At 42.9% G+C, this 16,861-nt stretch overlaps 1 protein-coding gene across 5 annotated transcripts in view; it reads right to left on the minus strand.

Annotated features, from left to right (window-relative positions):
- NUP98 (nucleoporin 98 and 96 precursor) overlaps positions 1–16,861 on the minus strand; it is a 37,475-nt gene that overhangs the window by 4,263 nt on the left and 16,351 nt on the right. For all 5 annotated transcript variants that reach the window (XM_035569514.2, XM_035569510.2, XM_035569515.2 and 2 more), the window contains exons 15-29: positions 16,131–16,247; positions 14,553–14,857; positions 13,298–13,411; positions 12,476–12,614; positions 12,026–12,203; positions 11,425–11,589; positions 7,156–7,332; positions 6,245–6,398; positions 5,028–5,448; positions 4,146–4,375; positions 3,582–3,851; positions 2,840–2,997; positions 2,449–2,592; positions 1,205–1,347; positions 457–678 (exon numbers count right to left, since the gene is read on the minus strand). In XM_035569514.2, coding sequence (XP_035425407.1) covers positions 457–678; positions 1,205–1,347; positions 2,449–2,592; positions 2,840–2,997; positions 3,582–3,851; positions 4,146–4,375; positions 5,028–5,448; positions 6,245–6,398; positions 7,156–7,332; positions 11,425–11,589; positions 12,026–12,203; positions 12,476–12,614; positions 13,298–13,411; positions 14,553–14,857; positions 16,131–16,247 — 2,937 coding nt within the window. The remainder of the gene's footprint in view (positions 1–456; positions 679–1,204; positions 1,348–2,448; positions 2,593–2,839; positions 2,998–3,581; positions 3,852–4,145; positions 4,376–5,027; positions 5,449–6,244; positions 6,399–7,155; positions 7,333–11,424; positions 11,590–12,025; positions 12,204–12,475; positions 12,615–13,297; positions 13,412–14,552; positions 14,858–16,130; positions 16,248–16,861) is intronic.

Raw genomic sequence — 16,861 nt, forward strand, 5'->3', positions numbered from 1 at the left:
AAGCAAAACATGTATTTTTGTGACTCACAAGGTTTCCCTTCAAACCACACTTGTTTCTGTTCAGCTCCAATTAGAATAGATGCAATATTTTGCATTCATCATGTTTTCAGGCAAAGTTCCTGAATGTAGTAAGCTTCCTGAGCCAGAGAGGATAAGCAGATCTCACTCATTTTGATATCCTGATCCGTTTCTACGGAACAGTTCAGGAGTTATAGTTGTTACAGTACAATGCTACTTAACGTCTGACAAGACAAGACACGTAACTAAGCAGAATTATGCACACCACTGTGTAACCTGACACACTTTTTACAGTTGGCACTGAGTTCTCTAGCTTGCAGCTCCAACGTCATGAGAGAAGCTATAGTAATTACGGTATACATGCCATGTCTATAGAACAGAACAATTGATGGTGGTTTTTTTTGGCATTGTAAATAATAAAGAAAAGCTTTCACTCACTGAGTATCAGGCTCGTGCAGCAGTATAAAAACAGCCCATTCCCAAAGGCCTTCGCTTTCAAGCTGGGCAGCATAGCTAGCATTCAGCACTCCCTGCCCCTGCTTGAAGAGGTGGGTGTAGTTCAGGGCTCTGAGCACCTCCCACAGGTGCCAGCTGAGACGACAGTCCACAGGGTCAGATGTTATACTTCTTGGATCCAGCAGCTGGTCAAGGTCATAGTGCCTGTAGAGAAAAACATTTGCAACATAAATAGCTGTGTCCAAACAAAATCAGAAATACTGATGCCATTTAGTTCCTCTCCTTCCCCCACCTCCAATTATTATGCAAGTTGTGTGTGGATTTATTATTATTTTTTTTTTTAAGATACGAGCAGCTGTTAAAATCCTTTTGCTCTTCGAGTCTGCATCCAGACTGTCACCACTTTTTATTTTGTACGAGCTCCTCCTGCAGATTTCTCAATGCCTTCAAGTAAGACAACTACAATGAAGGTAAGATTATTGCAGAAAGTTGCAGAAAGCACATCAGAAAAATGCAAACGTGTTCCTAAACTTGAGTTCAATCATCTACACCACCAGCAGTGACAGCAGCAGCACATTCTGTGATTCTGTACACTCAAGGCAGATTTTTGCCTATTTCCAAGTGGTTCAGTGAACACTGGAGTTCATTTCATACCCCTCGTTTGGGAACCCCATTAGTCACTGCCTTCACAAGGTTTTTCTGAATAGTTTTGAACCATTTACCCACGTACCTGTCACTGTAGAGCTTTAACAAATGGAAACAGACATCTCTCAGAGGTCTTCCTGCATTATCGTCTTCTTCAATTACACAACCAGAACCTTCTAGGTAAGGAGGCAGGGGGCAGCAGGCATATTTTTCAGACTCTGGTGTGTTCTAAACAAAAAGTTTAGAGACAATACTTTGAACACAACACATTCTGAATTCCACAGAGCTCAGCAGACTGATGAGCAGGCTTTCCGCTCCAGAGCAGAAGGTGCACCCTAGTCCATCTGCACTTTAAGACTACATAAGTAATTACATACTAACACAATACTAAGAAGAAAAAACTAAATGCAAAGTGCTTTTGCAGGTTTAACCGCATCTCACACTACGCTTTTGAAAGCCACTGTGTGGAGAGACACTCAGTTCTCACACATACCACCCATGTTCCTGAACAGTTTTAGAGCTGGAAAACCACATATGACTTGATCAAATGAAAGACGGTGCATCTCTGCAAGACTTCTCTCTCTCTGAAGCAGAGTTTAGACAGTTAAGTGGCACCACTGGACGCAGACAGTTGGCAAGAGCCATTTTACTGGGCACTGGAAACCACTCCCAAATTCTAACTTAGTAGCATTATCTTAAGTTCAAGCCATGGTAAAACTGAAACTTGTTCTTTCCAGTGTACAGCAATAAACAAAGGTTGCGTAACATGCAGCCACACAGTGCCTGTAGGACAGCTTCCACATCTGCTGCAGGGACAAGAAGTGTAACAGAGGGCGGGTGGTTTGGCAATGACTATTTTAGCAGGCAGCCGTATATTTATCACCTCATGGGGAAAACTGACTGGCTATACCTAGTCCAAATGGCCTTCCTGCTGGTGGTCGCTCCACACTGTTCTAATTTTGTCAAGCTGCCAAACAGCTGGAAACACTGAAAACAAGCGGGAGGTATGCTTGAAATAAGTCACTAACGCAACAACCTAAAGAGCAGGTCCTAAGGTTCAAGACTGTGACTCGAACTACCAACACGTCCAGCCCCAGGGGTTTATTTCCATCACACAGAGGGGAAAAGGAAGATCCTTATCAAAGAAAACTGCTGCAGAAACTCATCTCCAAGAGGGGTGAAGGAATCTGATGCTGTGACAACTAAAGTAACAAATCCATACTCAGCACCTCAGCAGCACTACTTGACTGCTCACAGAAGTCTCTGTGCAGCACCAGACAGTCAGTGGTACCGAGTGAAATCTCCTTTTACCCAGGCATGTTGACCTACCTGAAACGCTGACTCGTACATGGCAAGGGCCTGGGAAATAGAAGCTGTTGGAGGAAGCAGGTACCAGAGATGGACAGCCATGCAACGCTTCCAGTCCAGCTGCGAGCACACGTTGATACTTATTCTCTCAGAGAGCTGCCACACCTAAAGAAATAAATTACTAACTTAAGTCAAACTTACCACACAATGGTTGGTACGTACTAGACCAAAAGGGAGCAAAACGCAACAGTGAGAGATGCCATTAGTAAAACAAGCAAAAAAACCCAGCAGGTCAACACATTGTACTTCTTTCCTACAGCACATGCCAGGGTTGACTCTTAAAACCTGAACTTACTGCTGTCAGGAAGTGGAAGTCAAATTAACGACAGAACAACAGTGTAGCAGAACTTACAGGTTTCCCTGCAAGCAGTGCAAAGATGCGCAGTCTCTCTTCCTGGATGAAGCAGTCTGCCTGCAGCCTGTGCCAGTCCACCAGCTGCATGGTGAGGAGGTCGCGGAGGGGCTGGCTGCCTGCTAGCTGGGAGAGGAGCAGAGCAAGCCGGTGGTCACCTGGAACAGGAGACAACAGCACATTGCGGACATGTCTGTGCCACAGCTGCTTGTTTCTGAGCCCTTTGCTCAGCTTACAGCTGCACAATTATCTAGTCCCTTGTGAATTAAGCCACTCCATAAACACCTAATAAAATGGGAGGGGAGGAAGACAAAGGAATAGGAAGGACAGACTTCCCAAACAAGGCCAAATGAATGGAAAAGTTTTGAGATTTAAGCTGATGTAAGAGACCAAGAAGAAACTAGCTATTAAGATCTGAAAATATGCATTTTTTTAAACACACATAAGTAGCTTAACAGAAGCTCAATTAAAAGTAAAGAACATTCAGAGAATATGCTATGAAAAAAAAAGTTCCAAATGCAATACACTTTCCAACTCTAAGAGAGCCAACAAGAAAGCCTCTATGAATACAATCCAATCTGTGTGCAGTAGATAAGCCAGACTCTACCTTAGTGAGCATCTCACATAGAAAACTCAGTATTCAGAGTGACTAGTTACTCACTAGGAGCTCCCGAAGTCTAAGTTTTCTTTGTATCTTTACCTCCCACTTCAACCCTGAAAAAACAAGACTCAAGCATCTTACCAGACTGCTGTGCCAGTCTGCAAGCCTCGCCAATTCTCCTCCCAGTAAGGAAGCTGAACACGGCCTCTACGTGGCTATCATGTCGGGACAAAGAGACCTCCTCATCAATTCGTCCCGCAGCAGTCTCTGACAGCCAGCGAGAGAAGGCTCTCCTGCGTTCCAGGGCTAGGTTGTATTCACTGGGTTCCTCCAGGCTGGCGTCCAACCCCTTCAAGTTCCCCCAGATTGCTTCACATAACGTCCATGTCAAGCACCAGTGCTTCACAACAGCTGTGAGTACAGAGTTATCCAGTCATAAGGAGTAAAACCAGAAGAATATTTAGAAAAGAGTCACGATGTTTTTAACGTAATCTAGTAAGATACCACGTTACAAGTCAATGCAGGAAGTCAATTAGCCACCTAAATGCAAACACACACATTTATGCTTTCAGAAAGAACGCTGAGGTAAAGTCAGTTTTTGTTTTATTGACATTCAACTGCTCTGATGTAACTTGAAATTAACCTGAACTGGACAGTTCTCCAGATTTATTGCTATCACTATGAAAAGAATTATTCAACACTCACTTTCTGTCACAGCAGGATCCTCAGATGCCTTTCTAACCCAGTCAGCATAGTCATGGATAACAGAAACTCCTGGATTGGGTGCTAGAAGAGGACACTGCTCATCCATATGGACAGTGCTGTGTTTCAGCTTTATCTCCAGAGGGATGAGATACAACTGTTTGTCTCTGTCCATCTTCCTTTGTTTTACGCTCACTTTCTCCACATGAACCTTGAAGGAAGATTCTGAGAGTCTGGAGAAGAAAGAAGAAACACAGGTCGCAATGTTCTGAATTATTTTCCATGTGAGCCAACTCCTACCACGGAGCAGTTGCATTATGCAGCTTGTCCTAATTTTAACATAATGACAACATGACATACGATCCAAAGTCAACAGCTATATACAAAGAACCTGGTCGCACAGCCCGGGATTCAGAACCAGACTTTGGCAAATAAATCTCACTGAACTGAGTTCTATGCAGTCAAAAGGCATTAGCACACCTCACCATAACTCGGTGCGTTTTGTGAGAGCACCTCATTCTGTCAGCAAATCAGATATGCTGGAGAACCTCAACTGAACAAACCATTTTGGAAGTCCTGAATAGCAGAACACTTCCTGGACATCAGTTTTGAACTTTGTCTTTAAACCTTCATTGGATGACAGTGCTGTTTGTATGTTAAAAAATAACTACTCTTTATTATGATATTCCAGTTCTTTAAAACAAATTTTTGTGAAGCAGCAACATAAAAGATCCCCCTGGCCAACATGATCTTCCACCTTGCACCCATTCTATGTATCAGGAAGAATATTACACTGAATTTCAAGAAGATGCTGACTTAAAATCAGGACTATTTCAAACATTAAGAGAGTATGGAAGAACCACCCTGAAGGAAAATACTACTTACAATTTGGGAGCAACTGGAGCAGGCAGGAATCCATATTCCACAGACTCACACTGAGTATCTTCCATTTCGCTTGATCTACTTAACTGATCTCCACAATTGATGAGTGTCCAGTTGGGTCCCCAGCCAACACGAAATGAGCGCCCCATGAAGAGCGCCATGTCCATCAACAGCTTCCCCTTTCTGTGGGTGATGGACTTATCCAGAGGTACTAGCCCCTGCTGTCTGCGGACACCCACTGTTTTCACCTGTACCTCTGGGACCGACGGAGGAACGGCAAACGCAGATGCTAGCGGAGAAGCTGCTGACCAAAGGGCAGCAGAGGGGGAACTGCTTGAAGTCCTCAGTCCCTTGAAGTCTTGCACGGCAGCGCCAGCAGATTGGAAAATTACATTAGCAAATTTTGATTGCAGCAGCCCACCAACTAGAAGGAAGAAGAGGGAAGAATATTTAACTGAAAGGACGCTCACTCTTCAGCCGCACATTTCTGATATTTTAAAGGTATTTCAGTACTTCGTAACCAGCCAGTGAAGACATTCACTGGGATTTGTGATGGTAACGCACAGCTAAGCATAATTACTTGCAGTATTAAGAACCAGGAAACCCACTGCACACAGCCTAACTTGCGTTATCCAAGCTAAAGTACACGGCAGCACACCAAAAACAGTACATACATAAGTCCCACCACAAAATTTGGGATTTTCGAAGAAAACGCTAATTTAACCAATATTGTTATAGTTAGACCATGAGAACAGGAACACCTCAGAAAAAGAACACATTGATTGCTACTAAAAGGAACAGGGCCGGACCCATACCCACAGGTGCATTTCAGGTCTGCCCATTCAATTCAGGGACTGGGAAAGGGCAGGGGGTGATGTGCACTTCATTATTTTTTTTTCCCCTCACTACCCAAATCTATTTTATCTGGCAATAAAGTAGTTTTACTCAAGTCAAAAAAGCCTGTTATGCCTGCAATAGTAACTGATAAGCAATTTTCCTGTCTTTATCTCAACTCGTGAGCTTTTCCCATTCAGTTTTCTCCCCCATCCTGTTGAGGAACAGGAGCAAGAGAGCATCTGGATGGGCATCTTGCTGCTGGCCAAAGCTAACCCACCACTGCACACAACTGTTCTGCCAGGTATTCAGCCAGTGATAGGACTTTGCCTATTAATGTTAGGATTACACTCGTTCTTCGTGCAGCATGTGGTTTCCCACAATACCTGAGCATCTTTTCTGTCCTTGTGCTTTTGAAATAGGGAGCCTTGGAGAACAGATCTCTTGAGAAGTATCCATTTTTATAGGTTGCTTCCCAGGATAATGATCCAGGATCAAATCTAGGTCATCTTCATCAGCAAGCAAGGAAGCTTTCATAATCTAAAAAGGTGAAAAGTCAAGCCTGCATGTTAGCAATCCTTCTATTAGCATCTCATCAGCTCCTTTCCCAATAAAGGTAACTTATGCACATCACATACAACCAGTACGCTCATGCCACAACTGTTTTAAGTAAAAGCACACAGTTGAGGAGAAATGGAAGCAAGTTGCCAGTTGATGATAAACATTTACAAATGTCTAATTAAGCCACTCTCACAGTACTTGGTAGGATGGGCACGAAGACTTTTGATAATCATGTTTTCTTAGATCTTAGCTCTGTCTACTTCTATTTCAGCTTAAGTAATAGTTGAGAAGCCCAAGATTATTTCTTCCTTACAAATTAAAAAAAAAAGGTAGAAGCCCAGAAGCGTTCAAGGTATTATCCTCTCATCCAAAACCAAAACCACCACAACAAAATAACAAAAAAGCAAAACACCAAATCAAGAACAGCTATCCTTTTACCTTCTTTTCTCCAAACTAGGCTTGAGGCAATCCTAGCTAGATAGTAGCTTATCACTTCAGAACTTTGAAATCTGAATTCTAGCCTTCAGACGCTTTGCATGTCGACTTTCAACTTTTTGTATCTATAAACATGTCCTCCCAGACACAGAAGCCTAGCATGCAAGACACAATCACACTACAGATGCAGTGCACAGTTTATTACAAGCTGGTATATAACTAGCCTTGGGTGGCAAACTGAGAAGTTACTGACGGATACTACAAAGTCCTCTCTGTTTTGGGGGGAGTACAAGACACTCACCTGTAAGACGTGGGGGTTAATACCCAGTGTTGATGCAATATGGGTTGAAGCAGGCACTGCCTCCTGCTCTTCCATCACGTTATCTTCCAGAACGGACTCCTGGGGAAGCTCCTGGGTGACGTCTGCCATGTCACTGTCCAGCTCCACAACCCTGCCCAGCTGCTCCACTTCTGGGGTCTGCAGACACATGCAGAGGCCATGTCAGACAACAACAGATTTCAACAGTTTGCTGAGAAAGAGTACTTAATAGCTTCAACAATCACCTGCAAACGAAGTGGAGTACTCCCTTGCTTGTGTCAAAACTCCAAATTAAGTTTAGGGAGGAATATATAACCTGTTCCCATTTTCTTCACAGTTGTAACAGTGTAAGTTAAAGTGAAGAAGTTTAAAGTGAAGAAGTCACAGTTTAGTTGTGTCCTTCTGAAGTTTACCGGTTTCTGGTATTCAGTGTAAAAAACTACTCTTCAGCTTTCCATTTTCACGTGACCAAAAAACGGAATGGGGCTTGTGCATCCTGCCTTCCTTCCCCTCTCTCTCTCACAATGATATTACATGAAGAAAAGTTTTCTGGGCCCGAGTTTAACTTGGGACATTTTAGATGACTGAGCAGCCAGTTTAAAAACAGTGATTCTCTGCATTAATTTGTGATACCAGTGGTAGTTGATGAGGAACAGGTGAGTTCTGTAACACTGCTTTGTTTCCCCAACTGTGACATTGTACAATATTGACTTTATATTCCACCAAAAATCTTCATAGAAGTTTTAGATATACACAGTCTCCTTCATGATCACATAATACTGGGTCATGGAGTGTGTTTGTGTGCATGTATATTTATTTTTATTTTAAACCAGAACACAACTGTTATTGGACTGGAAAGTTGTGTTTTGTTTTGTTTTTTTCTAATAGTATGCTGCTGTTCATCAGCAGTTCAGAAGTTAAATACAGTAGTTTTCTTCCAGTCTGCAGCTAAGTTTCTCTTGTCTGCGCCTAGTCCAAGGCAGGAGGAAGAATTCAGTTTGTGATTTTACTGAAGGCAATTGCATGGCATCATCTTTGCAATGAGCCTGAAGTGAACTCTACGCATCTCCCATTGCTTATGAGAACTCAGCCTCAAAGTGCAGGCAGGGCCAGAAGAAGTTCATCCAGTCCAACTGATAAGCAGACATCAGAAATGAACCTTGAGCACTGCCATCAGCTCTAGTTGGAAGCAGTGTGCACAGCTTGCTTGCTGTGGTGACAGCCAGGTCTGCTGGCAGCATATCGCAGCGATCCGCTGAGCCCCTCCTCTACCAGGTGTGGAACAGGACAGTGCTACAAGCACTTCAACTGTTCTTCAGCTTTGCTACAAGGAACTGTTCGATAGCACAAACCCCTGGAGGACGCCATTCAGTGCTGGGACTGTGCAGCCAACAGGTCGAGCTGAAAGAAGCACCTGGCCCGGGAGGCGCTCAGTCTGCACCACGATAACTGCCTTATAACACCCAGCTGGGTGACTGACCGGCTCTAGCTGGGTGACCGACCTCCTGCACGCTGCCTTTGCTTCAGCCTAACCCTCCCCGTCCCTTACTGAGGAACGCCCTGAGGAAGATCCATGTGTACAGCTTACATGGGTTCCAGATGCAGCCACGTACAGAGCGGTGGAAGCAATGCATATATATGAGCAAGGAAACCACGCTAAGGAATCTAAGAGCATATTCAAATGGACTGCTACTTAGCTCATTAAAAACAGCCAGTAAGTATGACGACGGTTATCAGATGAGGCAGATAAAGTCAGACTAGGGGGTCTGTAAAGATAGAACTTGATGGCAGACGCAGAAGCAGCATTAGTGAGTGGTATTTGAGTATGCCTGCAGTATGCAGAACAGATTTACAAGTCAAAACATGGTTATAAACAGAAGTTTCACTACTCCCTTCATTGTGCTTTAATGCAGCAAGGCCCCTGGTGTAGCTGTTTCCTGTGGGCCTTGCAACATTAACAAAATCATGAATATTCAAGTTAGCGAAGGAAGAAACCCCCAAAACTAATTCCTAAAAGCTTCCCACAGACTAGAGAATATTATTTTCAGATGCTCTACACACCAAGAATCTGCCGAGTTTTCAAGACATGCTATGCAGTTCCTCAGAGGTTTGGGGAATTGACCTAGATGTTCTTCCTATTTTCACAAACAAAAACCTTCGCTAATGGTATTCAAGTCAAAGAGGTTAATTAACAACCAAGATAAGTTTTTGCTAAGTATTCTTGAATCTACAAGACACGTCTGAATAAATCACACGTATTCCCAAGTATTTTTGACTGCTTAAAACATCAGCTCTGGTCCCAATTAACACGAATAAGAAACAAATAGGAAGACTAAAAGGTGTCACATAGAGGCACGTCTGCTAGACAACCCTGTGTTCATCTCTTAAATAAAATGTAAAGTAGATTCCTTAAGTATTTGCAAGAGCAGGATGAACTAGCAGGTTTTAATTATCCAGTGAGCCAGGTGTGACAATGCAGCAGCTGTTAACTACTTCTGGATTCTTCTGGACCCATAAAAGGTGACAGTTCACTTAATTTGTCACTACAAAAGTATGCTCTGCTCAACAAATGGACTGTGCTGTTGCTGGCCTCCTGTTCATAAGGTGATCAGGACTCTGCCACGGGGATTCCTGAAGTGCATCAGTGCTGGCTTTACTGAAAAGCACTTCGGTTAACTGCTGCCAACAGACCTTTATGTCCAGACCCCTGTAACCTGCATGGAAGCCTAAGGCAGTGTTGCAGAAACACGTAAGGCTTTGCAGCAGAGGTTGAGGTTAGACCACAGACTATATAAGATTAAAAGCAATTCCAGGCTGGTTTAATGAGAATTCCTACCACAAAAGTAACAAAATTATTCTTTTGTGCAAGCAGTGATGAAGTATGGCTTTCCGTTTCTCATGAAGCAGTGAGTAGACCCTTGTACCCAAGGGCTCTAAGCTACCCAAAGCCATTGGCAGAGAGATGCTGCTCAAATGGTTTCAAAAGGACAAGACCCAGTACAGAAAAATGGATGTTCAAGCTATTTGACTCATGCTGTTCTTCATCCTTTGACTTCAGAAGTACAGAAAAAAACCTCTCCTCCTTTGCTCCCCATGATCCAAAGGGGTCATGAACACTGGCTGCGTGCCAAGCAACACCTTGGCACATGATCTGTGCCTCAGTGAGCTGCAAGCGTGGAGATCTCCTTTCACTGCTGTCACAGATTACTGAAGGGTAAAAACAAAGCCTCTTGCTGTACCTAAGCAGAAGTCCTCCCCAGCTGCTAGATACCTTTCTGCTCAGCCTTCCTGCATATCCTAACTGCTAGGGTTTATTTTTTCCCCAGCTAGGTAACCAAGAACCTAGTTTCAGAAAGTCTCCTGCTCTCTGCACTTGCATGCTGTTTTATAACAAGTTACTTCAAAAAAAAAAACAAAAAAACCTACAGGTAGTTCAGAAACATTTGCCATTGCCACCTCGCATAAAGAGCGCATTCTATCCCATCAATGCCATGATGCCTTCCAAAGAAGCTGTTTCTTATCCACCATGAAGCAGATTCTAGTTTAGCTTGACAATATCCATACTAGCTATATTTGGAAAGTGTAAGAGTATCAGTCTAATTAGTCTAACCTTTAAACCCAGGAGATCTTGGTTGAATGAAGGTAACACTAGACCATAAGGGGTTACCAACGAACTGGATAAAATGTTACCTTCCCTATGTAAGGCACACAGGCATACCACTGAAGATACATTACAAAAATTTAGAAGCAATCCTATCCAATTCCAATACACTTAAAACTCCAGTGTATAACCAGCCTTAAAAAGTAGCTTTTAATAAAAATAGAGCACGTTCTTAAAATATAAAGCATACAGTCTTGCATACTAAATGATGGTCAAGTCAAATTAACGCACAATGTCATTCTCAATGCAGGCAGCACAAGGCATTATAATTATATAGAATATAATCAATATTCACAAAAACAAGTTCTTCTTCCATAGGTGGCAACTATGCCAAATTAAATCTAGACCAGAATCTAAACAAGAAACAAGAGTTTAACACCTTCCCACCCCCCCATCCTTAGAAGGGATTGTCAAGTATCTTAACAAAAAAAACACACAAACACTCAGAGGTCAGAAGAGTTTGTGCAGGTTTGTGTATGGTTTTGCTGTTTGATTTCCAGGCTAACTGTAACATCAGCAACCCCTCCCTAGGGGCCAGCTATTCTTCAAATATTTTCTGAATTCCCGTTTAGTCATTGTCCTCCTTCTACCTGAGATGGAGGCGTGGGCTTGCCATTTAGGGTCATTTGCTGGGGTGGCAGATGCCCTGGAGGTGGCACAGGTGTGGTTTTTAACTTCTTTGTGTCCACTTTTAAAGGATGCTCTTCCTCTTCCTCGTCTGAATCTTGCAAGCCGTACTTGGAAAAGTGTGCCACCTGTGTAATGAGAAGAACAAGCGTGTCTCACCTCAGAAACAAGATTTCAGACACTTACTTCCAAAAGGCCCGAACAATGAGCTGGCGTAACTGTCAGCTTTACAGAGCAGTTTTGACAGCCGGAACAAATCCAGCTTCTGTGCAGAAGAACACTTGCTGTACACCTGCCTTCAGGGGATCGCAGAATGGGTGAGGTTGGAAGGGACCAACGGAGGTGACCCGGCCCAACCCCTTGCTCCAGCAGGGCTACCCAGAGCCGCCCGTCCAGCGCCACGTCCAGGCAACTTTCAAATATCTCCAAAGCTGGAGACTCCTCCACCCCTCTGGGCAACCCGCGCCAGTGCTGTGTCACCCACAAAGTAAAGTGCTTCCGCTGAAAGCCTCCAGCTCTTCAGAGAAGTTTTTACTGGTTTGGTTGGGAAAACAAAAACATTACCTTAAACACCCAAGATCCGGTCTCCGGGCGGTATTCCTTGAATCGAGCGCCCTGCTTCCGAGATACAGACTCCAGTCTACCTTCATAATTCATCTCTGCAAGTCGTTCAGGGCTTTTTATCAAGCAACGAGATGTTTTATCTGTAGGCCAAACTCCATCTAATGTAACTTCAGCTCGTCTGTTAAAGATGGAAAAGTGCATAAGAGACTGAGGTTTTGATACAAAGCCATTAAGGTACACACAGAAGATGAAAATTGACCATGTTGACTCAAAACAGCTTTTAAACCAAGTTTTTGGTTGAGAAACTTAAAGATGTCTAGCAACTGTACAATGCTGCAACCTGAGTGCACGCTTCAGATTTAGATTCCTTGGTAGCTGCCTGCAAACACAGTACACTGTCAACATTATAAAAACATCCTTACTATTAAGTACATTTTTAAAAAAAATTACCTATTTAAACCTTCACCAATAGGTGGTTTTCTTTCATCGTCAGGGTAAACAATCACTTCTTTCCTACGGATATGTACAATGTCATCCAGATTTAAGTTAGTTAGATTTACTTCTCCTTCAAAGTAAATTGATCCATAACCTGTAAAGCAGAACAAAAGGTGACCAAACATCACTATTTGCTCATGAAAATAATCTTATGACAGACAGCCTAAGTTCCTGCCGTACTCCTCCTTTCCCCAGCTTACCACCTACCTTTGCTATGTCTCCAGAACAGAGTACAAGTGGCTCCACTTCCCAGTGTGAAAATGCTGAAGATGTTAGCAACTTTTTTTTTTTTTTAAGTCAACACTTGCACAGAAAGCTTTTTGTATCGATACTGCCCACACAAGTACCAAGCATACCCTTAGCTTTATAGAACATTTAGAAAAGTGTTCTAAAAATACTATACATTATAAATTTTATTTTTAAATAAAAGCAATAAGGAATATAGTTCAGGCTGAAGGCTCTTCACTAGAGCTCAGTAAGCTCAAATGTAGGCAGTAACTGAGATGGAAACAGTGATGCGATATGCAGCCTGCTCCAGCAAATTTGCTGCAGGTGCTTTTTTCATTTTCACATTCACTTTTTTCAAATCATCCCACAACATGGGTTGTTAGCACTACCAATCTGAAAGACTTCTAGTCTTTGGTGTAAGCTGTTCACAATGCAGGAGCACTGCTTATAATTAAGCTGAAGGTACGGAATTCAGATTCAGGTTCTATGGCTTTAAAAAAAACCTCACTAGTTCAACTTTAAATAACTAGAAAAGCTGTGTGTGCTTACCTTTACGGCCTATGGTGAAGTCGGTCACAATACATTCATTTCTGTCGTTGGTAAATCTAGCGAGCTCCTCCATAGACGGGATGGTGTAATAGCCAGCTCTTGTTAGAACAATTCCTACAACGGAAAAGTCAATGAGAACTGGGCTAACAAACAGCAAGATCGCCAACTTTACCATTTCAAGAATTTCAGTTGCCCAGGCTTGCAAAAGAAATGGAATGAAGGTTGCAAACAAACTGAGAATCAGTACAACAAAAGCAGAGAAATGCCTTAATTCCAGAGCCTTCATAGCAAGTTTAAGACAACTGCTACGCCAAGATTTTCCAGACACAAACAGCAGTACTTGACAGAAACACTCTTCTAGCTTTAATGATTTGGGAGCACAGGTATCTGCTGACCAAGGTAAGCACCTTTTGCATTTAACAGTCTCCAATGCTTTTTTTGCTATTAATTTGTCTAATGATCTTTAAAACCTACATAAGCTTTTTATATCCACAACTTCTTGCCATTGTGGCTTCTGAAAACATTTATTCTCAACACATCACCTGTTGCTTTTATTAGACGCATGTATAAACTGATAAACTGAAAAGGAGGAACAAATCTTTTCTTCTTCGCCTTTTCCAGACCACTCACATTTAACAAAACTAACAACCCCCCACCTCTTCACCTATAAAGCTATGTATAAGCTATGAAGTCTTCGTTAAGTGAAAGCTACTCAAGACCTCTCAGTGTTCCCCCCCCCAACACTTCTCCACATTCTCCAGTTTTACTACTACACCCTGAGACCAGAACTGAAAGTACCAAAACAGAGCTGCTAGACAGGTCCATGGAGACACACAACCATATTCCATGGCCCCTTCCTTTCTCAGCAACTTCTAAAAGTCTGCATGCTGGTATTTACTAAGCATTTAAATAGATTTATAACCAAGATCTTTTGCCTGAACTGTAGCCAGCTCTGTCTACTATGTAGAACAACTACAGATTGGGTCCTCCTCCTCCCCTTCATGGAATCTCACTACATCAGTCTAACATAAAATTGGGCAATGAAATTTAATTGCTTAGTGAGTCAGCAGAAAAAGATTCAGCATTAGATATGACAACAAAAAACATGATTTGTATCCGGAAGAAAGCAGGAGGGAGAGAAACAAAAAGCTGAGGATCTGGAACAGCAGAAGAGAACTTTAAAGAAGCATGCATGAAGTGCTGTCAGGAACTACCTGTCTATAGAGGAATTGCTGCTGCCCACCCACAATCTAACCTGCAGGATGCACATGATGCATGGTTTCAGTCTCCTCTTCACGTTCATCTTGAAGGGAATCGTCATGAAATGAGGCATCTTCACTGCTGCCTTCCAGACCATTTCGCAAGGCCGCCCGCATATTCAGAGCCACAATGGTATCGTCCACGTTGTTCTGGTGTTTGTGCACAGTGTTCTCGGGAGTCTGGGGGATGGGCTTGGCAATGGGGTTAGTGTAAAACCTGGTCACTTCGTGGTGATCCTCCTCTTCCTCTCGCTCACCATCTTGTCTGTGGTTTTCATCAGAAGGTACTGACAAAAAGAACCTAAAGAAATGAAAAACAAATCAAATTGTTTAGCTCTAACAAGCTCAGCACTAAAATTGTGTCTTTTCATACAAAAAGCAAACACCACCACCCGATGAACAGCAGAAGCAGCAGATTGAGTAAAGCATTTAATACTTTTTAGGACTGAGGTGGTTATACAAGCAAGTTTCCCCACTCCTGTAATCAGTTTTTACTTCTAGTAGCTTTCAATGAATTCAAAGTGTTGAGCTGGTCAGGAATCTTTCCAGTCTCTGATAAAAAAGGGAGTTCATCTGAAACATGCCCAGAGACTTTGAGGAAGTCAGTGTACCGACTGGGGCAGGGCAGCCTAGGGTTTTCCTCATTTTTATTTTTCAACGACTCAGGTTAGAAGGGGCCTTCAAGATCATCCAGTTCCAACCCCCTGCCATGGGCAGGGACACCACCCACCAGATCAGGTTGCCCAGGGCCTCATCCAGCCTGGCCTTGAACACCTCCAGGGATGGGGCATCCACAGCTTCTCTGGGCAACCTGTGCCAGTGCCTCACCACCCTCTGAGTGAAGAATTTCCTCCTAACCTCTAATCTAAATCTACCCTTTTTTAGTTTAAAGCCATTCCCCCTTGTCCTATCATTATCTGCCTGAGTAAAAAGTCACTCTCCATCTTTTTTTATAAGCCCCCTTTAAGTACTGAAAGGCTGCCAGGAGGTCTCCCCAGAGCCTTTTCTTCTCCAGGCTGAACAGCCCCAGCTCTCTCAGCCTTTCTCCATAGGAGAGGTGCTCCAGCCCTCTCACCTTCATGGCCTCCTCTGGTCCCACTCTAACAGCCCCACATCCTTCTTGTGCTGGGAGCGCCAGAACAGAGGGGGACAAATTTAATACGCAAAAACAATCTTAGTAATATGATACATTCAGATTAGCAAAGTTTCCTTGGAATTCCACCTTACTGAGGAGGACTAAACAAAAGAAGAGGTTTCTCTCACTTCAGGGTCAGGTTTAGCACTCAAGTGGCCTAGTCTCTCTCTACAGGGAATGAGGAGAACCATATCCAGAAAAGTCATCCCTCTTTGAACTCCTGAGTTTGGTGGAATGAAGTGGCACGTGACTACACAGGAAGAACAGATGGCTAGGTTAAGAATAAACAAATCTCACAGTACGTCAACTGACTTCCAGTGAACAGCTAAGATGGCATCCCTCAAAATAACTACCTACATTATTAACAATAATTTAGAGACAGGCATAACAAGTTTGCATTTCTTGCAAGCAGAAACACCTACATCACTCATCAACATACCGGTCTCCATTCTCTGGATACTCTGACGGAGAAGCCAGGTCTTCATTTTCACGATTGACAGGTGAGAACAGACTGCTATTGTTGAGATTCTTCAAAACCAACTTTTTGATGCTCTTCCTAAAAAAGGACACAAAAAAAAAAAACAAAACAAAGGGAAATTAGGATATATCCACTGCATAAATATATACTTCATGCTTAAATTGAGTGTTCCAGGGACCAGAAGCCAGTTGTGTAAGACCCGTTTCCACACTTTTTATATACAAAGTCTTCTGTAAGAGCACTGCAGTAGCTGAGTTACTAAGTTTTTTTTTTTGATTGGTTTTTTTTTGAATTTCATTCAAGGCTTTGTGTTTTTTATAGTTATTCACAAACCAAGTCACTGAAAGCTTCAAAACCCAAGTTCAGTAAACCACAGTGTTATCCGTTTCTACAAAATGGTGCCTTTCCACCAGAAGCACATAACCCTGCACAGAAAGTCTGTCCCACAGATGCAGGCTTCTCTTTAGCACAGGGACACTTTAGGAGCAAATCAATGGCCATGCTAGGACTCACTGCCTGCAGTGTGAGAAGTCACTGAAGACCAACACCAATTACACCTGCAAGAAGAGTTTAAGCATCTGTTTTGTCCTGATTTTTTGTTCATTCGGTGTTTTTCAATAAAACACTGAGTAATTCCACACTCTGCTCTCCCCCTGGAAAGTGAGCGGATTTCTCAGGCTAAATTAAAGAGA

The sequence above is a fragment of the Cygnus atratus genome, chromosome 1, assembly GCF_013377495.2.
Source record: "Cygnus atratus isolate AKBS03 ecotype Queensland, Australia chromosome 1, CAtr_DNAZoo_HiC_assembly, whole genome shotgun sequence".
In the NCBI taxonomy this organism is placed as follows: Eukaryota; Metazoa; Chordata; class Aves; order Anseriformes; family Anatidae; genus Cygnus; species Cygnus atratus.